The sequence below is a fragment of the Ornithodoros turicata genome, chromosome 1 (genome assembly GCF_037126465.1).
Source record: "Ornithodoros turicata isolate Travis chromosome 1, ASM3712646v1, whole genome shotgun sequence".
NCBI classification, from domain to species: domain Eukaryota; kingdom Metazoa; phylum Arthropoda; class Arachnida; order Ixodida; family Argasidae; genus Ornithodoros; species Ornithodoros turicata.
The window spans coordinates 29,873,728-29,899,727 of record NC_088201.1 but is presented as its reverse complement, the minus strand read 5'-3'; the positions used below and the strand labels follow the sequence as shown (position 1 = coordinate 29,899,727).

The 26,000-nt window shown below is 44.8% G+C and overlaps 1 protein-coding gene across 2 annotated transcripts; it reads right to left on the bottom strand.

Moving 5' to 3' along the window:
- On the bottom strand, window positions 1-26,000 carry LOC135377829 (uncharacterized). Of its 2 annotated transcripts, none has more exons than XM_064610530.1 (5): window positions 23,018-26,000; window positions 19,526-21,773; window positions 17,136-19,400; window positions 16,360-16,577; window positions 1-2,835 (listed from the first exon to the last, which is right to left on the bottom strand). In XM_064610530.1, the coding sequence occupies exons 3-5, from the start codon at window positions 17,256-17,258 to the stop codon at window positions 1,503-1,505; spliced, it is 1,674 nt and encodes a 557-aa protein (XP_064466600.1). In that variant the 5' UTR covers window positions 17,259-19,400; window positions 19,526-21,773; window positions 23,018-26,000; the 3' UTR covers window positions 1-1,502. The 2 variants fall into 2 exon arrangements, with proteins under 2 accessions (XP_064466600.1, XP_064466599.1); XM_064610529.1 differs by lacking the exon at window positions 23,018-26,000 and adding an exon at window positions 22,186-23,011.

Below are 26,000 nucleotides of genomic sequence, written 5' to 3'. Positions count from 1 at the left end.
TGGATTCATCTCAATTTTATTTTACTTAACAAGCACGCAAACACACAGTAATTCATGACTAAAGCATGCTTAAACAACGAGAATTAGCCGAGGCAGGCCACAAATATGGACGACACAAACATGTAAGCTTCCAATGCCCAGAAATTAATGAATTAAAGTAATTTAGGGAAAAGGTGCTGATGCCAGGAATCGGCTAATTCTCGTTGTTTACGTCATTTACACAAATCACCCTGCCTCGTGTCTGAATGAGTGAGAAAGATGTAAGAGAGAATGGGAATAGTGTGATTGGTTGTCAGTCCCCCTTGTACTTGAGGCACTCTAACTCAAGGGAAAGTCTTGGTGTAACGGTAGCATATCAGACCGGAAGTTTGATTCCTGGTATCAGCCAGGGACTGAAACCGAAACGAATATCGGTTCGGTTACGGTTCAGTGTCAACTCTGACAGTTATGGTTACGGGATTCGCCATTTTAATATTTGTGGTTACCGGTAACCAAACGGTTGAGCCGGTATTTTTTTCGGTTTTCTCTAGGATATATGTATCTACAGGCTACGTGGATGTCGCAAAGTGAGCTACTAAGTGCAAACAGGTAAAAATGAACACATTTATCTGTTGCGCTCTGAAAGGGTGGTGCAGTGCCATCTGCCAGGTTGAAGAAAGAGTGAACTCTTTCTTGGAGGCACTTTGGCCGTTTGCGACATTCCCCGTAAAATAATTTGTCGCGATCTCTATTATCTCACATACATTCATTTCGCTTGTGCTGTAACAAGCTACCAGGCAAGAAAAACTGTGTGCGTTCAGCAGTTAAGCAAACAGATGTGGAAACAAACAACATGCAACACTTGGTACATTCAATGATCTCAATAATACAGTCATAACTCATAAGGGACGTACGCAATACATGTTATATGATGCATACGTCACCCGATTATGGGTCCAAGTGCATAAGATGGTATGTTGTCTACGCAACTTCTTAATGAAAAACGCATGATGAAGAGATCTACTTTAACAGAAGCACGTACTACATCACTAATGAGAGTTGTAAAGCGATTCAAATATCTCATCCAAAGTTGTTCGCGTTCACGCTTGAACAGATTCATATTAACTGTAATCACATTTTTCGGTTCAGGTTATGGTTTCGGTTAACTGCTGATGGTGAATTGCAGTTATGTTCCGGTTACGGTTCTTGAAAAAAAATGGGTTCCAAGTGGTTTTCGGTTCTGTTCTGGTTTCAGTCCCTGGCCTCAGCACCTTTTCCCTGAATTACTTGAATTGGTAAAGCACGTTTCACAGGTGCTTCGTTGGCCAAATTGATTTAAATGATTTATTCACACACCCATGATATGAATTATGGTGTGGTATCATCACACACGAAATAACACACCTGGCACCACCTGAAATTTTAAGGCTTGTATATTTACACATTGCACAGGAGGAGGAAGTGCATTCTTCACTGACCTCATAGTGAATGCCTATTGAATAGTAATGAACTAAGCTGGACGTTCACGGTGATGCCCCTGTCTGAGTTTCCATGTTAATGCAATCCTTTTTGCCACTGCGGGAATTGAGCCATGCTGCATTTAACTGACAACGCTCAATCTGAGATTCTGCATCTCTTCTCTTTCTCTGCTGTGGCAAAACATCAGGTGCAAGATGACTCACATTAAAATCAAATTCTGTTGTCCATGGAGTTTGAGTTTCAATATCCACACTCTCCAAATCAGAAAACAAGAGTTCCGATGTCTGGGTTTCCATATGAAACATGTTTGAACACTCAAAAAACACATCATTTGTTTGTGTCTCATTGTGTGAAAAGAGTGGAAAATCTGTCTGTGCTCCCGACTGTTGAACATTGGACATCAGCAAGCTATCAAGAATGTCATCAGTTTGTGTTTGTGACGATAAAATGTTGCTAACTTCTTCTAATGTTTCCTCTAAACTTAGGCTTGGTGCTGACACAGGAGAGAGTGCCTGAAGCATACTTTCCTTTTCCTTGGCGAGTAAACTACTTTTCAGAGGAAATGGCCGATCACTGTGCTGCTCACTTTTGCCTCCTAACATAGCACTTGAAAATGGAGGCTCTATTTCCCTCGTGGACTGGAACGAACCATAGGAATTACACAAGTCATCAAAAAATCTGTCTTGCTCTAAAGTTTGTGTTGCTGATGTGCTCCTGGGCATGTAGTCATTCCAGTCTCTTAGCGAAGAAGACGGACTGTTGAAAAACAGCGTGTCAATGTCATTCCACAGTTGGCTTGAAGTGATTTCTTTATCAGATTTGGCTAGGGCTTCCTTTGATGGGCAGCGTCTTGGCTTTGTTGTCCTCTTCACCTTAGAGACTGTGCTTTCAACAGTCTGAGTGTGTGTGCTGCATCCTCCAGCTTTCTGTACACCAGTAGAGTTGTGTGGTTCTTTGCTATTGATGTCATTTTTACATGTTTGCGTTTGTACAGCTAACCTTGCAGGTTTTGACCTTCTCGATACTTTTGGTGGAAGATCAGCATGCTCTGAAGCATCTTTCTTTCCATCGTTCCTTCCTGACGCCTGAATAGAGGAATCCTTTGTTCTTCTATGTCTACATGACACATAAGTTTGACAACTTTGATGAACCTTTGCAGAACCATGATGATCCACTGGAATTGTCTCTGGGACTGATGGGACAGTGGAAGGATAATTCTGACCCTTTGGAATTATATTCCGCCATGGGTGTGTCTTGCTTGTGACGTCTTTTGGTTTCAGAAGCTTTTCAGGGGTTTGGTTCTGGACAATGATTATCACAGGCGTAGGAACTGGGACTACCACTTGCTGTACTACTTGATGACATGCATGTTTCTGCCTGCACAAGAGATTGAAGAAAAGAAGGAATATGTTATGGAATACAGGAGGAATATGAAGGAATACATTACTTTAGCTCGATTCTGAATAATAATTAAGAAATTCTCCATCATAAGGGAGAATTTCAGTAATCTGTTCACTAATCTGGCAAAATTCCAGCATTATTTCACTATCGTAAATGTTACTCTCATAACCAAATACTAGCCACCACTTGGTGCCAACAAAACTGACACAAGCCTAATTGCAAAATTCCAGTGTTTGGATGTAACTCGTTACTGTAACTAAGCTACCTTTTCCGGTAACTTTTAACTTTCCGTTGCTTTCGAGCTCCAGTAGAACTTGTTCCTTTGTAGGTAACTTAGGTTCTAAGTTCCTTTTGTTTGATTCTTGTCTACAAACATCGCACGCTGCGTCTTCCCTCCCTAATGAGAGGACAGCCACGTGCGTCCAACTCCCTTGTTGCGTGGTGACAGCAGCTACGGAGGCTCGGGGGATGTTCATCACAGCGACGAGTGGTATATTTATAATCAGGAAAATGTTACTGAATCTTTTTCGTTCCAGTTACCGCCTCCATTGCTGGCCCATATTTGTTTCTGTTTCAAATTCCATTTACCGCCATTGTTGTTCCCTAAAAGCACTTCTGAAGTCTTTGGACACTATAGGACTTCGGTCCTCACTGCGAGAAGATTTAATATTCCATTTCACCACATTACCACCAGCAATCGGGTGGGGTATCCCACTGGCGATGAAACTTCCCACTCAACATCACTTAGATAAAGTTGTTGTCATTGTTCATTTCGGTTTTCCTAGCCTTTCAGTGCAACCTTATTACAAGATCAAAACCAAATGCCTCCCTAAAGAATCACATAAAGGCAAGCTGCCTCGGTCATCTCAAATCGTTGTATAGTTTTCATATATCAAAACAATTATAAAACTTTTTGCACCCCCGCATTGTGAGATCAGGTCTGGGCCCGTTCGCAAGTTGAGTACGAGTCTCAGACTCAATCTCAATAACCTTGGCTGTGAACAAACTGCGCTCTCCCTGCACTTTGAGAGTACCTCAGTCGCCCTGCATAGAAGTCACACAGTAAATTCTTTTTCGCATGTTCTATGCACAACAGGCTGTTACTCTATGCAAAAAATTATTGAAACTTGCACGTACTTCGTTTTACAAATTACCGCAAAAATGTTACCTAGTGTGATTTCTCTCAATGTTTGCTGGCGGTTTAGGAATAAAGTATACATCTCGAACAAACAAATTTTATATCCAAAGGAAGCTTATTTTTTTATATTTTTAGTGATGTATTTTGTTTACTTAGTAAAGCTACTGGAGAGGTGGAATATGCGTTTGAATATACTATGCTATTCATCATCGTATTCCAGCAGCGTAGCCAGAAAAACATTTCGGGAGGGGTTCCATGGGCACTTTACATGGGAGAGAAGGATTTCCTCTCATTTCCCTCTCCCAAATGCACTACCAAAGGTACCATTTCGGGAGGGGTTTGGACACCCAGAACCCCCTTGGCTACGCCAATGCCGTATTTATAAGCCTGTTCTTCAAAAACACCAATTCAGATCATTACTAAAAAATTGCACTTACGCAGTAACATGTTACCTTTCCAATGGTACCACTTTTATGCCGGCTAAGAATGTAGAACCACATATACAAATGAAAAACAACTGCCGGAACTGTAGGTAACTCCGCTCCCGCTGCTGCATCACTACCACGCAAAAACATGGTGTGCGTTTTGCAACAAAAATAACGCTTTTTATGTACACACCTTTGCATTTGCATTCGTTTGGAGGTTCCCTGTGAGAAAGCGAATACTGCAAACGTATTTTTATTTGCGACGTATTAATTTTCGTGAATCACTCATTAAATCATTTGCAAAGTTATTCGCGAGTATTTAATTTCGCGATTCCAGGGCTGTTTGCTTTCGTGGGATAAACGTCAAGCTGTGTTCACAAGTACAATTTTTCGCGATTTTTTAGCAGTCGCGAAATTCGCGAAAATTAATAGATCGTGAATAAAAATACGTTTCCAGTAGTTGCTTTGCAAAAATATGCGGACAGATTCTGTATTTGGGGAAGCACCGTGAGAAAGGTAATTTTCATTGGTGGGGGAGGCAAGGCTGATCGATTAGCGTGCTACAGGCAGCCTAACTAAGATGATCTTGCTGGTGCCCAGAATTGTTCACTGCTTCGAACTTGTGATAAGTGATTGTATTCTGAGTAAGGTAAACGCGCGAATCTCTGAGAAAGTTCTGGACATTTTTGAAGGTATTTCTCCCTTTTGAGCATCCTTCGTGCAATGCAGCTTTGATGGACTGAATTGTGTACAGTACAGAACGTGTGTATTGTGCGGATTATGCACATCGCCACAAGAAAAATATATTCGAGCAACACGGATCTGCATCCGTTTCAAGTCTGGACGTCAGGCACTGAGAGCAGTTCTGGGTGTGGAGCGAAGTGAAGCTGTAGACAGCAAGTATGAATTGTGCAAGAATTGTGCAAGGTACTTCAGCTAGCTATGAGGTAGTGTATTTGTTCAGTGCTCACAAGAGATGACGGGCTTCAACCCCCATACGAGAATCGTATTCAGACTTACTTCTACTTAACATAGACAGCAAAAAGGCGCTAGGCGCCGACGGTATTCCTAATGCCTTCTTAATACGATATGCTGAGTGGTGCAGTGAGTACCTTTTCCTAATTTACAAAAAGTCTTTGTCGACAGGGGTCATCCCACAACAGTGGAAGTTATCTAAGCTTATTCCTGTACATAAGACAGGCAGTCGCATGGACCCTGCCAATTATCGTCCAATATCGCTGCTGCCAACATGCGGTAAACTCCTCGAACATATTGTAAATAAGCATTTAATTATATTCCTTGAGGATAACAAATTTTTCAGTCCCTTTAAGCACGAATTCCAGGCAGGGGTGTCAACAGTGACGCAACTAATAGAAACAATACATGATTTTTCCCATGTACTTAATTCTCAGGGTCAAATTGATGTCATCTTTCTAGATTTGTCGAAAGCATATGAGTTCTCCATGAAAAGTTGCTATTAAAACTAAGGAACTTAATCAGGGTGTCTTCCAAATTGCAGCCTTCAAATTCCCTGACTTTTCCAGGTTTTCTCTGGCTATTTCAAGCAAATTCCCTTACAAAAACAAAAGGGAACTTTGTGCCTGCTCCTGTGACCATTTATTAAGTATTAGTGAGGCTATCCCACTTTTCTTCCTGAGAGCTTGTCATACTGGCAAACTGCTACTCGCGGTAAGATTGCTGCGGCATTGCCGCTCAACCACCGGTCGGCACTCGCGATTTGCTGCGCATCATCACGGCACTTGTCTGCAATTTTCCCTGACTTCAGCTGCTTTTTGGCCAAATTCCCTGACAATCCCCTGAGTTTTCCAGTCACATCGAAATTCCCTGACAATTCCCTGTTTTCCAGGTTGGTAGACACCCTGTTAATTAATAATCCTCTGATTTTTCAATGGTTGAGAAATTATATCTCTGACAGACAATTCGTACAAATCAATGAAACACGTTCTACGGGTGCAGTAGTTATATCTGGCGCTCTGCAAGGATCAGTTTTGGGACCGCTCCTATTTCTGATTTTCATCAATGATATCACCAATGACATTCCAGTGCACTTTCGCATATTTGCAGATGACTGTGTTATCTACACTGATGTTCGTTCCATACATGACCAAATCCTGTCCAATGAGTGTCTGCAAAAAATTGTCTCTTGGTGTGATTAATGTCAAATGGTATTGAACCAGAAAAAGTTTGTATGCATGAACACCACTAGAAGAAAAGAAGCTTTTAAATTTGACTACAGGATTAAGAATCATGTACTCTTGACAGTGGACTCTTATAAATTGGAGTCACAATTTAGGGAGATCTAATTTGGGCTTTGCATGTCGACAACATCCTTCGCAAGGCTTTGTGAAAATTATGGTTTTCAAAATGTAATTCGAAAAATGCCACGTGGGAAACGAAAGTTACAGCCTACAAGACATATGTCCGTCCAGTCTCAGAGTGTGCAAGCGTTGCGTGGGATGTTTTTACAACTCGTAACTCCACTCCGATTGAGGCAGTGCAAAATAAATCGCTGAGATTTATATTTAATAAGTACAGACGAACACATTCTATTTTTGATCTCTATAATAAAGCCGGTGTGGACATGCTAGATAAAAGATGTAAAGAAGCTCGGCTAAAAACTTTGTGGGTGATTCCATCTCAACTCAGGCAGGGTGGTCCGGACACCATCACCCATTTCTCTTGAAAAAATATATGTTGTACCGCAACATGCATACACACAGCAGCAACAAATATTTTGGCTCTAGCATAGCTGGGCGGCCTCACTCATGAGGACCCTCATGAGGACGTCTCACCCTCACCTCACGACGATGAGGTGAGGGTGAGTGAGGCCACACCATGCTGAAAGTTCCTCATGAGGACAGTCTTGAGGCATTGTCCCTCATGAGGCCCACCGTGAGGGCCCTCATGAGGCCAGTCGTCGTGAGGCCATCAATACGTGAGGGTACAACGTATTCCGTGAGGAGCTTCACAGATGAGGCCGTGAGGCCCTTTGTGAAGAGCCTCACCGATGAGGCCGTGAGGCCTTTTGTGAGGAACCTCACCGATGAGGCCGTGAGGCCCTTTGTGAGGAACCTCACGGTTGAGGCCGTGAGGCTCTTTGTGAGGAACCTCACGGTTGAGGTCATGAGGCCCTTTGTGAGGAACCTCACGGATGAGGCCGTGAGGCCCTTCGTGAGGAACCTCACGGATGAGGTCATAGGTCCATTCGTGAAGAGCCTCACAGATGAAGGGGAAGCCACTGTATCCCCTCGCCTGGAGAAGGTGTGCGTCAGATGACATCACTCTGCGCGAAGGGCCAATGGAAATTCGAAGATCTTCGAGGATCGCCATGTTCCGTTCTTAGGTTTCATTCCTCCATATACAGGGTGGTCCACCAACCATGATAGAAATTCATAGTAAAAGACGTTGGCCCCGGAGGGACATGCGGTCAAGGGATTTTTTTCTGCCAATAACTTTTGCCACATATTGGTAACATTTTTATTTCATTTTAATTGACGGAAATTTCTTGAATTGAACTTCGAAATTTTCCAAGGCAACCTGACGTTTTCTTTGCGGAAATGGGTTCGCCGTGGTCATTTTTCTCAGTATAGCACATAATCCCACTCGTAATGCAATGGCAATTGCCGAAATAAATTCGTCGAAAATTCGTGGAGATGAGCCCTTGGCTCCGCCTCTTTTTTGACGGCTCTAAGTTTGAGCGCAAAGCTGCGAAGAAAGGAGGTTACATTGACACGCCACACAAGGGGGGAAAAGGTTACAAGCCTTACCCACGTAACAAACACCCGCGGTGAGTGCGGGAATCAGAGCTATCTTATCAAAAATGAGGTCACCCGACGTGTTGACAGGTAGGGAAGGAAATACATTTTTGGACCGTTTTGCACTCCGGTCTCAGTGAATGCAGTGAACAAGTAAACGGCAGCGATGGCAAGCACCGTGTATTCCAACCAAGAAAAAACAAGGATGATCATTGCTCTGGGAGCTGCAGGTATGGACTATGACAGAGCAGTCCTCAAATACAGTGAAATACTTCCAGGAACTAGGGTGGTGAGCTCTTGTACCATAAGGCGTGCATTTGTGAGACTGTCCACAACAGGAAGTTTCTATTCCGGTACCCAGAGCCGGTCACACCCAATCTCTGCCAGTGAGTCGACACAAACAGACCAGGCCCTGAAAGAAGTAGGAGATGATCTCCACGTAAAGTCTGCGCACCCTGGCAAAGTGAGTACAGACATCAAAGTCAAGTGTGCTGAGGATACTACACAAGCACAAACTCCACCCATACCCCGTCGTGAGCCTTCATCAACATTTCCAGCCGGGCGACAACCAGAAACGGCTGGATTTCTGTAACTGGATCCGACGTCGGACCCAGGAAAGCAGAAACTTTGTGAACAGGGTCATTTGGGCTGATGAGGCCCACTTCTGCCATAGCGCTCAAGTGAATCGACACAACGCGCATTATTGGAGCCAAACAAACCCACACTGGCTATGGGACTGCAAGCATCGGTACGAGTGGGGATTGAATGTATGGGCCGGGATTTATAACGGAGCCATTATTGGGTCAATCTTTTTCACGGGACCCCTAAATGCCAACCGGTACTGTAGCGAAATTTTAGATGCCGTGTTCAGCTTCATTGATGACCTGCCTCTTGGTGAACAGACCCGCGTGTGGTTTCAGCACAATGGGGCTCCACCTCACAGCGCGCGGCGTGCAGTACAGCTGCTCCGTCACATGTTCCGGGAGAAGTGGGCTGGCCTATTTGGTCCAGTGTCATGGCCCGCCAGGTCTCCTGACTTAACGCCGATGGACTTTTACCTCTGGGGTCGCATCAAAGATGAAGTATACAAAAGCGAACCACGATCGCCGGCTGTCCAGCAGGGGAAAATCACTGCTTTCTGCTCGTCGCTTTCCAGATCCGAAATAAAAAGGGCCGTGGAAGATACAATTCATAGAGCCCGCACCTGTGCATTGCAGCAGATGGCGAACGCTAACGCTTTTACGCTAATGATAACCTAATCAAAGTACACAGGAAGTGTGTTGAATGTGAAGAAATCCGTAGCATGTTGAAACAAACGAACTGAAAAAAGAAGAGAGCTGACAGGCGTTCGCGCATACAACTCTCTCTCTTTCACACACATACACAGGTTCATGACAATAAGGTGGTGCAGAAAAACTACGAGACCGCTCTCAGCGGTCATAGTGAAAACAGCCGCGTACGCACCCAAAAGCAAACAAACACACTGAGCAAAACACGAATAAAGGAAAAAGAGCGCGACCCTGAAACTGACGTGGGCAAAGCTGATACCTGGCAGCGGAACTCTTCTGTGGGTTGGCTTTTCCCCCTCGTGTGGCGTGTCAATATAACCACCTTTCTTCGCAGCTTTGCGCTCAAACTTAGAGCCGTCAAAAAAGAGGCGGTGCCAAGGGCTCTCATTTCCACGATTTTCGGTGAATTTATTTCGGCAATTGCCATTGCATTACGAGTGGGGTTATGCGCTATACTGAGTAAAATGACGACGGGGAACCCATTTCCGCAAAGAATACGTTAGATTGCCTTGGAAAATTTCGGCGTTCAATTCAAGAAATTAACTTTCCGTCAATTGAAATAAAATAAAAATATTACAAATATGTGAAAAAAGTTACTGGCAGAAAAAAATCCCTTCACCGCATGTCTCTCCAGGGCCTACGTTTTTTTACTATGAATTTCTATCAGGGTTGGTGGACCACACTGTATGAAGGCTACCATGAAGAATCTCACTTCAAAGGGGCATGCGACTTTTTCATTAGCGACCTTACAGATAGGTCATGACTCTCTTAGGCGGTCTCGTTATGTTGTTGCATAAGATAAAACCCTGAGAATAGGGAACACGATTTTGAAGTCATGTTTTGAGCGCCACACTACATCTTGTGGATTCGTTTTTCTGCCTGTTTACTGGAATAGCAGCCTCGTTTGGAGAGGCCCTGTACCGCGTTTTCGAAAGCGCGTGCAGCTGCCTTCACCCGCTAATTTCGAATGATTGTAACTGGACACACGCGTGCTGTGTCGTGCCAAAGGTGCCATGTGCGGTGTTTTTGTATTTTCTTTTTAAACAAATGTTACCGCTGCTGAGAATGTAACAAGGTTTTCTTTTTATTTTGACAGCTCTTGTTCTTAACAGCATAAAGCTGAATATAAGGCAGCCTTTACCGGGCTCTCCAAAGTCTGTGCGACAGCAATAATGAAGAAGTACTGAGGAAGGAACTAACAAAGCAGAACAAACAAATAAAAATCAAAAAGATCTATGATGGAAAACCCGAGACTGGGGAAGAGACGAAAAACAGACGTTGAAATTGAGAGTTGGTGTGCGTCGTCTGTTTTTCGTCTTTTCCCCAGTCTCGGGTTTTTCATCATGGAGTTGTAAGAAGTTTCAAAATCTTTGTCTCCTCAAAACGATGCCAGGAAAACTGGAATCCCCGTCACTGTAGCGCGCTTTTGAAATGTAAAAGAAGGAGAAGGAAGAACAACAATAAAAAGGCACGACCTGGTTGCAGGTGCGATTAAGTACCATCATTGTGCCCAAACACTTCAGCTGTGAGCGTATCCCCCGATTCTGGCAGCAGCGTCATACGGTTCTGAGAATCGAGTACAGGATCTCTTCAAGCACTATTCCCCGCCACCACCCGATCATTTCCGTAACGGTACATCTGCACTGTAGTATTTCGAGCTCCACTTTACTGATGCCAAACACTAACGTTAAACCTCACTGTGACAGTAACAACTGTCAGCACATTTATCCAAGCACAGCACGAAACCCTGTAAACAGTTTAATGCCACGCAGTATCATTAGTACCAACTACCGACACAGTATAGATAAACACCGATGTCTCATGTGAACATGACGGAAAGTTCTTTTGAGGCTCACGTACGTGTCTCCTAGTGACTTGAAGACACATGAGGCCATGTGGGTCCTCATGAGGTGAAGGTACGTGAGGCCATGAGGGCCCTCATGAGGTGAGGGCACGTGAGGATGAGGACACGTGAGGCCATGTGGGTCCTCATTAGGCGAATGTACGTGAGGCGCCGTGAGGACATGAGGGCGCTCATGAGGTGAGGGCACGTGAGGATGAGGACCCTCATGAGGTGAAGATACGTGAGGCCATGAGGGTCGTGAATAGCCTCATGAGGTGAAGGCATGTGAGGATGAGGATGGTGAGGCCTTTCGGGATCCCGATGCCCTGAAGTGAGGTTCGTGAGGGAAAAATTTGAAATGGAATGTGAGGGTGAGGGCGACTGAGGTTAAGTTACTGGCGAGGAAAATTTGGTGAGGGTGAGTGAGGCTGATAAAGTCCGTGCTTCGTGAGGTGAGGATGAGTGAGGCCGCAGGAAAATGCCCACCTATGGCTCTATGTTTTGTGGTCAGCCCGAAAAATAATCCCAAAGAAATTGACTTGGCGACGGAGCTTTCTGACGGAACGACTTTCACATTTTATTCCTCGCCATCGGATGATCCCAAACTATAAATCTTATTTGTACAATATGTCAGATACAACAACTTTCAGCGTGCGCAAACAGCACTGGTGAATTCAATTTTGATCTTTCATTAAAAATTGCCAAAGTAGCAACAAAATTCACATTTTGCTCATATTTGTCTTTACGCTATACTCCTGCTATATACGCAATCGAGATATATGAGGTACCGCTGTGTAGACCGAAGCATGCTCTTTAAATTGATGTCAAATTTACGTGTCTGTACCTTGCACACTTTCGTCAAGGCGGTATAGAGTACAGCTATGTTTTCGAAAATGGGGTTTTTTTTGGACTCTCGTTTCTCAAAAACCCCACCTCCGATTTCCTTCATATTTTGTAGTTATATAGCCCAGGCTATGACCCACATGTGTTCGCAAAACGGAAGGGCCCTCTCAGCACAACTCGGGATAGCCCGCTACAAACGTGGAGTGCAGAGCACACGATGTACACCGCGACCGGGAGAACCACGCCAGATAGTTAACAGGATTATTGGCGTCTGCTACTGCCGATGCCTCCGGCTCGGAATGACAGAGCTCAGGATGCAGACTTACCGCATATCCCATCCTAGCAGTATATTTTGAGTCTTTCTGACTCGTTTTTCCCACAGTCGGATCTCAATGCCGTTCACGTGAAGTTCAGCGACGTTCTGAGTCGATGGCTTGTGTTTTCGATATGAACTCCAAGTACAGTATGGATCGCGTGTAACTATACTGACTCTGCAGTGCTATGATATCCATCTTCCATCCAAAATATCAAAAGAACGACGCTTTTGTTATTAGAAACAAGTTCCCTAGAAACATACCGGGTCTCAAAGAAGGAAGAATGGGAGACAGCGCGAACCGCTGTTGAAATCCGGTCTTTCGACATGTGGACGAAAAACGTCGTAGGAGATGGACATGTCACAGTCAAGATGTCCAGAGTTTCCAAGGAACAACAAGAGAACCTTCTGAAAAGAAACATTAACGGCGGCGTCCAGCCAGGTTATACCTTACAAGGTTCGTGATCTGTATTATCGTTTTTCTGAATTTTTTAAAAATATAAATAAACCATTTCTTGGCGACTAGTTACTTAAAAAGTGTACGGTTCTGTTTGATTGCACACGATTATTACATTTTGATGGTATCACGGTTCAAGGCGTCATTCTGCCTGGCATTCCCAACTTGTTTCTGATAACAAACGCGTAGTTCCTTCGATTTTTTGGCTCGAGATGGCTACCATAACACCGCACAGTCAGCACAGTACACGCAATCCATACTGTACTTGGAATTCATGTCAGAAACACAAGCCACCGACTCAGAACGTCGCCGAACTTCACATGAACGGCATTGAGATTCGACTGTGGGAAAAACGAGTCAGAAAGACTCAAAATATATTGCTAAGATGGGATTTGCGGTAGTCTGCATCCTGAGCTCTGTCATTCAAAGCCGGAGACGTCGGCAGTAGCAGACGCCAATAAATAATCCTGTTAACTCTCTGGCGTAGTTCTCCCGGTCGTGGCCTACATCATGTGCTCCGCAATCCACGTTTGTTGCGGGCTATCCCGAGTTGTGCTGAGAGGGAACCTTCCGTTTTGCGAACACATGTAGGTCATAGCCTGGGCTATATAACTACAAAATATGAAGGAAATCGGAGGTGGGGTTTTTCAGAAACGAAAGTCCAAAAAACCCAACTTTTGAAAACATAGCTGTACTCTACACCGCCTTGACGAAAGTGGGCAAGGTACAGACATGTAAATTTGACATCAATTTAAAGAGCACGCTTCTACCTACACAGTGGTACCTCATATATCTCGATGGCGTACATAGCAGGAGCACTGCGTAAGGACAAATATTACCAAATGTGAATTTTGTTGCAACTTTGGCAATTTTTAATTGAAGATCAAAATAGAATTGACCGGTGCTGTTTATACACGCTGAAAGTCGTTGTACCTGACATATTGTGCAAAAAAATCTATAGTTTGGGACCGCCCGATGGCGAGGAATAAAATGTCAAAGCTTTGTCGCCGAGTCAATTTCTTTGGGATTTTTTTTCTGGTGGACCACAACACATAGAGCCAAAATATTTGTTGCACCTGTGTGTATGCATGTTGCGGTACAACATATATTTTTTCAAGGGAAATCGGTGATGGTGTCCGGACCACCCTGCCTGAGTTGAGATGGAATCACCCTTGTATCTTATTATGAACAATAAGCTTAACATAGACAAGGACCGATATATATAGCTTTACCTGACAGACGTCCGATACGTAATTCAAACTCACAGTATATCAGGCAGTACGGTTCTGCGGATCATCACGGAATTTGTCACAGCGTAAACTGTTGGGCATTTCATGTCAAACATTCAGCCATACTTGTAAGCGATTGTTCAAGTGTGTTGTGTGTTTATTTAAGTTTGTTGGCGTTTATTTAATCGTGTTGGTGCTTATTTGAGTGTGTTTGTTTGTAGTGTGTTTGTGCTTTGTACTCCTGTACACCCCACTCCTACTTGGGCCTCCAGATGGAGGCCAGTAGTATTTGAAAATAAATAAACACTGAGTGACCTTTCTCTATAATCTCCTCCTGCGTGTGCGTCAGACCCAGACTATGGTGAAGCTGTTGTTCATGCAATTCAAACCCCTGTAGATGTTGTCCGTGTATTAGCAGAAAAAGGCCATTCGATTGTTCTGCAGCACCTCCCGACTAGTGAAGTCAAGGACTTCCGGGAAATCACACAAGAGGAATGGAATAATGTAAGGTCGGTTCAGGGAATTTGTCCATCGCATGTCTGGTACAAGAAATTCGGCAGTGAATCTGCCCCGAAGTTCTAATGGAAAAAACTGCTGTGGACATAATTTCGTCACCTTGACATGTGTTCTTGTTTCGCTTACATGGACCACATTGAATGCAGAATACTTTGTTAGCCACTTCCGCTCATAGGCACCCAAACTGTAACTGAATGTACCTCACTCGTACGAATGTCTCTCCTTGTTTCTCTATGCGCATGTTTAATTACATTTTCATGTGCGTAATACATGCACACGCATGTGCTTCTTTCATGCAAATGTTGTTCAGCAGACAAAGGCACACTTTTCTTGTGGGCGTCTTGTACGACTGGTGTGAACTTCTTCGGACGTAAAAGCGGCTCGGAAAAACTGTTAAGAAATACTGTAAACGTATTAAATTCGCGACGTATAATTAAAAATCGCGAAAAATTGTACTCACGAACACAGCTTGACGTTTTTCCCATTAAAGGAAACAGCCCTGCAAACGTGAAATTAAACGCCATGCCAAGAAGAATGCGAATGCCTTCTTCAGAAGAAACACACACCACATGTTTTTGCGCAGCAGCGGGAGCGGAGTTACCCATGGTTCTGGCAGTCGTTTTTTGTTTTTTCATTTTGTAAGTGCGGTTCTACACTCTTAGCCTGCAAAAAAGTGGTACCATTAAAAAGGTAACACGTCACTGCATAAGTGAGATTTTTTTAGTCAAGATCGGAATTCGTGTTTTTGAAGAACAGGCTTACGAATATGATGCATTATTCCGAAGCATGTTCCATTCTAATGCATATTCCACCTCTCCAGTAGCATTAATAAATAAACAAAATACATCGTTAACAAAAAAATAAGCTTCCTTTTGATATAAAATTTATTTGTTAGAGATGTATACTTTATTTGTAAACCGACTGCAAATATTGAGAGAAATCACACTTGGTAGCATTAGGTAGAGAAGCACATTAGGTAGGCAATAATTTGCAAGAAGAGGTACGCACAATTTTTTTAAAAATTTTTTGCATAGAGTAACAGTCTGTTGTGCATAGAATATGTGGAAAAAAGAAAGAAAAAGACTGTGTGACTTCTATGCGGGGCGACTGAGGTGCTCTCAAAGTGCAGGGAGTGTGCAGTTTGGACATGCGCTGTTGTTCACATGGGTTGGCTTTTCGTTTTTTTCTTTCACAACTGCTGCACCTAGGGCTCAAAGACTGGTGAACTTGTTCATCACACATGATGTGCTTTCACACAGAAAATAATGACAAATATCGGAGAACCTAAGTGGACATCCTTGTCTGAATCGGGATGAACTCTTCCTCCTTCTAGATTTGCCCTCAGAACTCTACTTCTTCTTGTGGTCCACTTCTGCCAATTCTGACAGAAACTTGATTTTACAAAACTGGGCGCACTGTTACACTTAGTTCTCAGTGTGCAATGCCACATGTGCCATCGCCCAGTTCTTGCCTCGTTTCAACCAGACTGTGGCAATGCCGCATTGAAATTCATCATGCTTAGACTGCGACATCTCCTTTTGGAGACTTACGAACATCGAGCATCATGCAGTGAGATAAGGGACAGCAAAATGCCACTAAACATTGCAGGCATTGAATTTGACATGCCTCTGTGTGCTTGTGTTGAATACGCTCAGGTAAACATGTACTGACCTGCAGGTGTCGCCCCTTTTTAACTTGAAAGGCAAGGTGTGTCGGTGTCGTCTAGCATGGGTCAGGAGGGCTTCCCTGTTGTAGTAGGTGATTCCACATGAACAGGCCCATGACATCCCACAGGTTGACTCATGATGCTTTAGTAGCCATCCTGCTCCAAATCCTTTCCCACACTTTTGGCAAGGGAACTTCTTTTCAGCATGCACCTTGATGTGGTGCTACTCATTTGGGAAGAAAGCAAAAAGAGGATTTATTTGTAAATATTATACTATACATTAAAAACACTGGTTGTACGAGCTGCATGCTCACTGGTTGCACGCTCACTGGTTGCACGCTCGCTTGCATAATCCGTTTACGCTCATAGTTACATTGTTATACATGCAGTGTTACATAGTTGCGCGGACATTTGGCTGAATGTGGGCATAATGCGCTATCAGTGCTTGAGAAGCCACGTACTGTATGTGGAGCTTGCGTACCGTCCGACGGCACAGCAGGCAGAGCAAAGCTTTTATCCCCACTGAGAACGACCGCATGTCGTTTCTCATGAAGTGTTCACAAATAGATGGGGATAAAATGAACAATAAACCACACGGTTTCTTAACAGCAAAACCTTGAAATTGGAATACATTTATATGATGATGCTTGGGGACAAAACTGCAATGCTAAGTTTGACTCGCATATGTTCTTCCCACAAAACATTCTAACCAGTAGCGCATGAAGTAAATCAATTTCCTATAGAGAAACGATGAAACGCTTGACCATTCCTTGGAAATTACCTGCATCAAAAGTTTTCGAGTTGAAAAGGGCTTTGGAAGGCCATCTCGAGACAAGCAACTTGGAACATTGCAGCAAAATTTGTTTGTTGACACTGGCGTCCATGCACCTGTCGACTGTTTCATAGTTTAGAAAAGTGCGTCCTGAACTCATCACTCACATGCTTATAACACCTAATCAGTGCTGAGAAAGCAACGTGAACAAACGAACAAAAACATACTGTGACCACTAAAATTGCACCAAATTCACCATCTACCGTTAGACTTGGATTGGATTGGCATGCGCACTCCAGCACTTCAACCTTCGACTGCCTTCCGCTATGTGGCCGGAAGCGCGAATTTTAAAATGGAAATGTCGCCGTGCATGTGTTAGTTTAACTAGTTTAAACGACCAAAGCCCCATTGATCAGAGCTAAAATACTGCCGTAAGAGATGTCAATGCAACGTGTTCTAGAAAAGCTGGGACACGTGCCTACCAAGCTACCAAGGCATTGCGTTGGGTGCACTGCCGGAGTGGCGCCGCGGGGCCCGCACTACCCAAAGCCCGTCGTAATCGTACAAAGAAGAAATACTTAGGCTATATTATCGAGACGTGAGAAGGGGGCCCGGGCATGACCCATCCCTGGGGCACGTAATTTCTCTCGCCGTGCCTGGTTCCGGTGGTGAACCTGCGAATCAATACAAATACGAGGGGCGCGAACACATTTTTTGCTTTTCGTACAGTCTTTTTTCTTCTTCTTTTCTTTTTTTTTTTTTTTTTCAAGTACCGCAGACAATCATCGCCAATCAGCTGTAGGTCAGGGCTGGAGCTGACTGCGGACTCGCTGCGATTACTCGGTGCCGGTCGTCCGCCACTGGGTGATCGCATGCCAGTTTATCTAAGATGAGCGATGAGAAAGGTCCTATTGAAGGCTTGCGCACCAGTGGCATAGCCGAGTGGGTAAAAGCATCTGATCGCTTTTGGTAGCCAAGGCCGTGCTAAAGACTATGGGAGGTGGTGGGCTCGAATCGTACCATTGGCTGTGCTGTCTGAGGTTTTCCCTGGGTATACCGGTACACTTTCCAGACGAATGTTGGCGCAGTTCCCCCTGAAGTCGTCCCAGGACGCACCCTAACCCCTCTGTCCCCCACTCCTTCCTGCTGCCCTCTCTCCATCTGTCCACCTCTGTACGCCGCTCATAGCTACAGTTGCTTCGTAGCGCTAATACAGACCGACGTGCCGACCATAGAGCGTGCACGCCACAGCTGGGATGTGGCACGCTTGACTTGTAAACACATACCTCACGTGCAGCCATGGAGCATCCGCTCATTTCTCTATTTGTATCATGGGGGAAGGAAAGAGAGGAGGAGCCCTGTTGCTTTGAGAAGTGAAGCTGAGATTGGGGGCCACTCCAGTGACATCACCGCTCGCCTTCCGGTTTCGGTTACATACATTTCTATGGGAGCCCCCAACGCATAGTTTTGGAATACTTGGAGAGGTGTGGTGGTAGCCGAAGTCACCGAAGTGGCGTGTGCAAAGCGACCTCATTGGGCTATTCAGGTAACGTGACCAGGGGGATGAACGTGTAGTATATTTCTATTGTCGGGAAAAACTCACGTGACCTCTAGCGTTGGGCCAATCGTTGGACGACGGTTGAGTAGATTTTTTCCCTTCTATGTCGTTCCAGCCTCAGAACATCAGTTTATCCCTAGATTTTTTGCTTTGCTTTTTTCTGTCTCCCTGGGTGACCTATGACGCTGGCGGTGCCTTTCCCCTTTCCCTCTCTCATCTGTTCTCTACCCTCTCCTCCGCTTTGGCGGTTCTGGATTTTCGTTCGCGTCGAGTGAAATAAATAACAAAATGCGGAAGCGTTGGCTGTTTCTGTTACACAAACTGCTTTATTTTTCGAGATAGATATTTCCAAATCACAAACTGCAGCCTGCTGTAGCTGTGCAAAACACGAACATGATATGAACATTGTTTCTGAAGTTCGAATGATATGCCGAAGCAACTTTGCATTCACTGATGCTGATGTCTCACGTGGAAGATTTCACAGTAGAACAACAGTATATTGGCTGAACAGGCACACACATTCAGAGATCCGGCATGACAGAGAACATGTCCATATCCCTTTGCTGCTTCTGTAGGCGCCTGGTTGACCCGCCACAAAGGAACTTGAGCAGCTACTATGTCGAAAGATGATGCTCCAATCACTCTGGGTGGCTTATCCATTCTACTGTATCCATGCAGATGCTATTCTGAAGCAGATATCGGTTGAGTGCTTATACCTGAACAAGAAAAATAGGGATCAGAAAAGTGAAAACCAAAAATTATACCTGCCAAAATGCTGCGTATGACACAGGTCTGGCGCTATGCTATGCTAAGCGGCAGAATGGAGTAGGAAGTGACTTACCTGTCATCGAGTGGGTAGCGGAAAAACGCAGTATTCGTGTCCTTCTTGAATCGTTGTCGCACCAAAGCAAGCGAAGCACACCTGCACACTTATCTATCACTGAATTGACTTGCAGAAGTATCCATGAGGCACCGCGCTTTTCAGAGTCTGTATCGACAACATGTTAGGGAAGGACACTAAAAACCACCCAAAGCGGTACCGGCATAGATGCTTTGCTTGCGTCCCTGCTGCATCCAACACATTTCGAAACTTTGCGGAGAGCTGCTCGGTTGCTCCGGCACCGCCGACACGGTGTCGCCGGCTTGAGCGCGCCAAGGAAAGTTCATAATTTGAAACCAACCAATCAGCGCTCGCATACCGGGGGAGCGGCCTCAGGAGCCAATGGGCTCGTGACGGTTGAGAACTCGCGCTTCGACGTAAAAATTCTGACGTTTCATGACGTTCGATGACGTGAAAAGCTCGCAGCGCCTAACTTTAGTCCGCAAGTGAACTCGCGAGTTTCATCCCCTTGACGTGACCTCGCGTGGCTCCGAAGAAGCTACAGCTACCTCCTATCCTCACGCCACTTGCCCCACGCTTCTCTCTTCCGTCGAAGAACCATTGGGGCGCCTCCTTTTCTTCTCTCCTCCATGATTTGTATATATATATATATTCAAAAAATCTGTTCGCAGTTAGCTGGGATACGCGGTGTCTTCCCAATCTGCCGAATCGCAACTCGCCGAATGCATTGAAGGCCGGGAGACAGCCTTAATCCTTTGAACTCCAAATGTGCTGTACCAACCGGCCGAATGACCGGCATGTTCATTCCCGATTCGCCGAATTTACCTTGCTACGGTGGCTTAGTGGCTAAGATCATCGAAACTGGGGGGTGACCCGGATGCCTTGGGTGTTTACGCTGGATTCTCCTCAGCTGTCGGTAAGGTTCCCTATGAACTTAGCCCAGGAGGCACGGTCCTCCCAGGGTAACGTGCCTTCCGCAACACCGGAAGGTAGATCTCTGTCGGGATTTAGCTGGTTGGTTGATATCGGTTTATTACTCACCGAGCTATCGCATCATGAAATTCGGCATAATATCGTTGCATCGTAAATTTTGACCTGGCTTCCAAACCGAACTTAGAGACATTGTTTTTTCGTGATCGCGCCACAGAAAGGAAGTACGTACCATTGCCGGCTATACTGGTGCGGCGCGACACCCCTTGCGGACCGTACTCCCGCATCCCCTTAGTGACGTCACGCTGATAGGGGTTGCTTGTACGATGTATAACATGTTTTCGTTTCTCTGTGATGTTTGCACTGCTTCATATCTGTTCGTGCCACGTACTGCCAATGAGGGCCACTAACTACTTCTACAGTAGTTTAACTACAACTACTAAATACTTTGCGATTGAGTAGTTTAACTAGTAGTTCAACTACTTTTCAGGGGAGTAGTTAAAACAACTTCTTTAACTACTGCAATGTAGTTTAACTACATCTATAACCACTTAACGTTGTCTATCAACCCCAATCCCTTGTATTGTTCTTGCACACCTAAATATGAATCACAAGCAATGTTAAACTTTGGCTCAAGCTATTGCTACGATCGTCAACTACAAAGCTTGGGGTGGGATTCTTTCTGTGCCTACGCGATAAACTAAGTTGCAGAATTATTTCACAGCAAATGAGGCTTCACTAGACAAGCATTAAAAGTTAGTACACATGCACGACACAATTCCTCTGCACCTCCGTTCTCATCAAACAAGTAGCACAAGGTAAAAGTCGGAAGCACACTCGTGTCGTAAAGCTTGCTGCAAAATCGGAAGTAGTTGGCGTCTTCAGTAACCTAACTACTGTAGTTAACAGTAGTAATGTATCAGCTCAAGTATCCGGAAACTGACATCTTCGCCTGGACGCCATTAATTAGCAATTAGAGCTAATTGGGACCCCCCACATTAATCAGGACCCACCAGAGAGTCATTACACTAATTGGGGATCATCTAAGATACGTCCAGACGAAGATGTGAGTTTCCGGCTACTTGAGCTGATAAAAAATAAAAAAACAGATAGAAAATAAAATAAAAAGATAGAGATAGAGTGGAGAGAAGGAGTTTAGTTGAAGATCAACGACATCGTCTTGAGGAAAGCGGCCCGGAAAGGCCGCTGGGCGACGGAGCACTGAGGCAGGTTGCAAAGCATCGCAGCACCAGTTCCGCACATCCTGTGACGTCAGCTGTGACGTCATCATGGCATGTCTGGGCAGGTTAGGACAGCTCTGGACATGCAAGGAGAAAAACACTCGTAATACAGAGGCTGGGAAAGCAAGAGTATGCAAACCATCAATAGCTAACAAGAAAAAACAATTAGTTACACAACAAATGATCCCACCACAACAGGAGCGCAGAACGATGCGACTGCTCCATCCGAGAGGCAGGCAGAGAACTGACTCGTAATGGTTTTTCTGCTGTATAAAGCCCCGCAGCTGCACCCCATAGCGGTTACTTTCTCAACTAATCTCACAACAAAATTATTAAGAATCACGCCAGCGCTACTCCCGGTCCCAAGGCAGAAGATGATAGAAAATGGCGGGAATGCCCGGACAACAGCAACCAACACTGGCACGAAAATCACAAACAAAGCGGGAACAAAGTTGACGAAAGCATTAGTTACGCAACAAATCACCTCACCACAGCAGGAGCGCAGACCGATGCGACTGCTCTCGTCGACAGCCAGGGATCAAGTGACGACGGAGCGAACGACCGCACGTCTTCTCCAAACGAGAGCCAGAGGTGGACTGACGTAAGCGCCACTCTACGGGTGCTACGCATGCGCGCGCTCGTAGCGCCCTCTGCGCGCTCCTACCGCCACCTGCGAGAGGCTAAGAGAGAAGAGCATTCCTGCGCCCCCTGCTGGCCGTTCTCATTGGTCGTGAGGCTAAGTGAGAAGAGCATTCCTGCGCCCCCTGCTGGCAGTTCTCATTGGTCCAGACATCATCCTATTGTCTCAGGGCTACACTGTTTTTTTCCACTAATGCTCCTTTGGTCAATCTGCAGTGAAGCCACGGTATGACGTCATCATGCACCTGCGTGGCTCAAGGACGCGTGCGCTCTAGACAGGGGACCTATTATTTATTGAATCACTATCCCAAGATTATTTCCTTTATTCTTCTATAACGATTGCATAGGAAACTATTGCAGAAGAGCACCATGCATGAAAACTGATCGTAGGAATTCCAAAGTCTTACTAAATGAGACTTGCAAAAGAACAAAACATCCTAACATGTAACTCCATCAATGGCTAATAAGAGGACTAGGCACTCAACAAATCAACGCGCGCAGAACTCGGGGCAGCACTATCGTCAAGACGACAATGTTCCTTGTCAAAAAAGAAAAAAATACTAAGCGTCAACAAAGGAAAGCATGCATATCGGGGCATATCAGGACACGTCAGGACAAATCGTACGACTGCTGGGCAACAGAGGAAAACAAACACTTGAACAGAGTGAAAAAGGGCACTCACCATCATTTTTCCCGTTCACAGCATTCCCTCATTGTAAATCCGCTCGTCACAAAATCCACCTGCATCGTCGAACACCATTCACCAGTGACGAACCACACATCCGCACCCCATCAGAGGCAGACAGAACCCCACCGAAGCTACGCTCTTCCACTGACGGCCAACGCCAGGAGCAGAATTTGCGTGTCGAGACCCGTCAGTGTCCAAGAGAGAAGTGAATCCTTGCGCCCCCTGCAGGCCGTTCTCATTGGTCGTAACGTCATCCTATTGTCTCAGGGCTACACAGTTTTTTTCCACTAATGCTCCTCTAGACAAGGTCAACCTGAAACAATAGTCTCTCGGTATGCGGTCATCATGCAGGTGCGTGGCTCAAGGACGCGTACGCTCTAGACAGGGCACCTGTTATTTATTGAATCACTATCCCAAGATTATTTCATTTATTCTTCTATAACGATTGCGTAGGAAACTATTGCAGAAGAGCACCATAGACAAGAGGAGATTGCAGCATTTCATTCCCAAAGTCTTACTGTACAGGAAAAAAAAATGGTTCAGCAAGACATAAAGTCACACACCTGTCCCCCTCGCGGTTACTCTCTGAACTAAATGAATCGCAAAATTATTAAGAATAGCTCTACTCCCATTCAAGGCAGCACTATCGTCAAGAATATGCCTTGTACAAAAAGAAAAAAACTACATGTAGAAGGAAAGCATGTCAGAACAAGCCCAGGCATGTCAGCGCATGTTTGTCAGACAACAAGGGGGAAAAAGCGAAAAGAAACAAAGAAGGAAACCAGCATCAAACTATTTCCAAGCACACGCACTCCTCTTGTTCAAAAACAGTGCACATCATAAATCCGTCCAGGGCAATACACACTATTTTTCTATTGCCACACTTTTTTCCAGTGACGGTCAATGCATTGCTACAGACTGCGTGACGTCATCACATCCTGTCTGAAGAAGAAGACAGCGGCAAAGACTCCTATTAATTATTGAATCGCAAGATTATTTCCTTTGTCCTACTCTTAATGACATTGATTCTCTCATTAAAATTCAACAAAAAAGCACCCCGCATATTAACGATTTTCACCCCAAAGGCTCATCATGGTCATTAGAATTACAGTAAACTGCCACTGCTCTTTTAAAATAATAAGTGAGACCACTCAACATCACCTCCAGGCTTATGTAATACGTGACCCTTTCTATGCTCATACATTCGTTGTCTGAGGCTACACCTGCGAGCAAAAAAGGCGCGGAAGCCGGGTGGGCAAAGTTCCATTCGTGCATTGCGAGCATAAAGGCGGGAAAGGCTGCGAGCAAAGTTCTATTCGCGCATTCCAAAGCACAAGACAGAACGCCTTTACGGGAACACGATAGCATTCCTATACTATATTAATGATTATTGCATTGCAGTTTAGAAAAACTACAACTAAACTATAATTTTAGGAACCCAACTTTCTATGAAAACTATAATTGCCCTATTACTTGGATCGCTACTAATGAAGCGCTCCAATTTTTTCTCTCTTCCCATTTCAGCCTTGTCATGCAGGGAAGCAGACTCATATCCAACATAATTAATTTACACTGAGGGTGTCGTGCTTCAGGAATTCCTATCTTGCGCTCAGGTGCAAGCATTTCTTCACGGATACCTTTAACAGCTGACTTCCTCAACATATCGAACACCCAACAAAATCAAACAAACAATCAGAGAAACCCTCTTCTCAGCTGTACCATGCGACTGTCTTCTTCGTAAAATCGGTGATCTGAGGAAGAGAGCAGCGAAAAATTGCGCGCACTTGTGCTTGACTTTAAAAAAAACTGAAGCATATGCCAATAAACCAAGAAAAAGACACTCATGTCTGGTATCTGATAGTGCCACATACACAGACGCATTGTCGCAAAGAAAGCACAGGACAGGGATACACAAATTTCCTTAGGTGAGCAGGGAAAAGGCTTAAGACCTCAGGAATAATAGCAGAGTCACTGGACATCGCTACGCGGCTAACACAAGATAACAAGATAATAGCGGCGGGTAAAATTGCAACACTGCTAAACAAGCCCCAACATGCCATCATGACGTCGCAATCCAGGAAAAAGAAGCACGCGCGCGCACACAGCAGCTCAGGAATGCACAAGGAGAGGTGCTTTATAGGAATTTCTACTCCACACACTCAGATACCAGCATTTCTGCACAAATACCTATAACGGCTGACTTCCTCAACATATCGAGGAAAGCGAATACTAACACTCAACATATAACAAAAAACAAACAAATTCCATTCTCATGAACTCTCTCCTCTGCCGAGCGGCTTTCTCCTGCTCTACCTGGATGCTGACTGTTTCCCCTCATCTACATTCTGAGTAAAAGCCGTGAAAGGAGAAAAGAACCGCGAAAAATTACACGTATGTGTGCTCCAATAGCTGTAACTGCAAGAAACCGTAGCGCACGCCAATACACTGAGAAAAATACACCTATTTCTGCCACCAGATAATTCTTGCATAATGCCACATACACAGTCGCATTACCCTTGCGTAAAGAAAGCACAGGACAGGGATACACAAATTTCCTTAGGTGAGCAGGGAAAAGGCTTAAGACCTCAGGTCACCACACATCGCCACGCGGCTAGCACAACATGACACCAACAAGATACTAGCAGCGGGAAGAACTGCAACACTGCTAAACAAGTCCAGACATGCCACGAGGACGTCACAAATCAGGAGAAAAAAAAGCACACGCATGCACGCAAAGAGGACAACGCATTAAACACACGGAGCGCTCAGGAATAATCGTAGCGTTACCGCACATCGCTACGAAGCTCAACGTCTAACACAAGACGACAACAACAACAAGATATTAACGAAGGGTAAAAATTGCAACACTGAACAAGTCCAGACATGCGACATCGCATACAAAACACTGCTCATCGGGGAAAAGGCCTAAGCCCGCGGCGGATCATCATAGAGCATACACAACTTCATTTTTCTACTT

What these genes read in the sequence shown, in the direction of transcription:
- LOC135377829 (XM_064610530.1), bottom strand. Translation starts at nt 17,258, where the DNA reads ATGAAACAGTCGACAGGTGCATGGACGCCAGTGTCAACAAACAAATTT. An exon ending in CTCGAAAACTTTTGATGCAG is followed by an intron (nt 16,578 to 17,135) that starts GTAATTTCCAAG and finishes CCAAATGAGTAG; the next exon opens with CACCACATCAAGGTGCATGC. An exon ending in AAAAGGGGCGACACCTGCAG is followed by an intron (nt 2,836 to 16,359) that starts GTCAGTACATGT and finishes TCTCTTGTGCAG; the next exon opens with GCAGAAACATGCATGTCATC.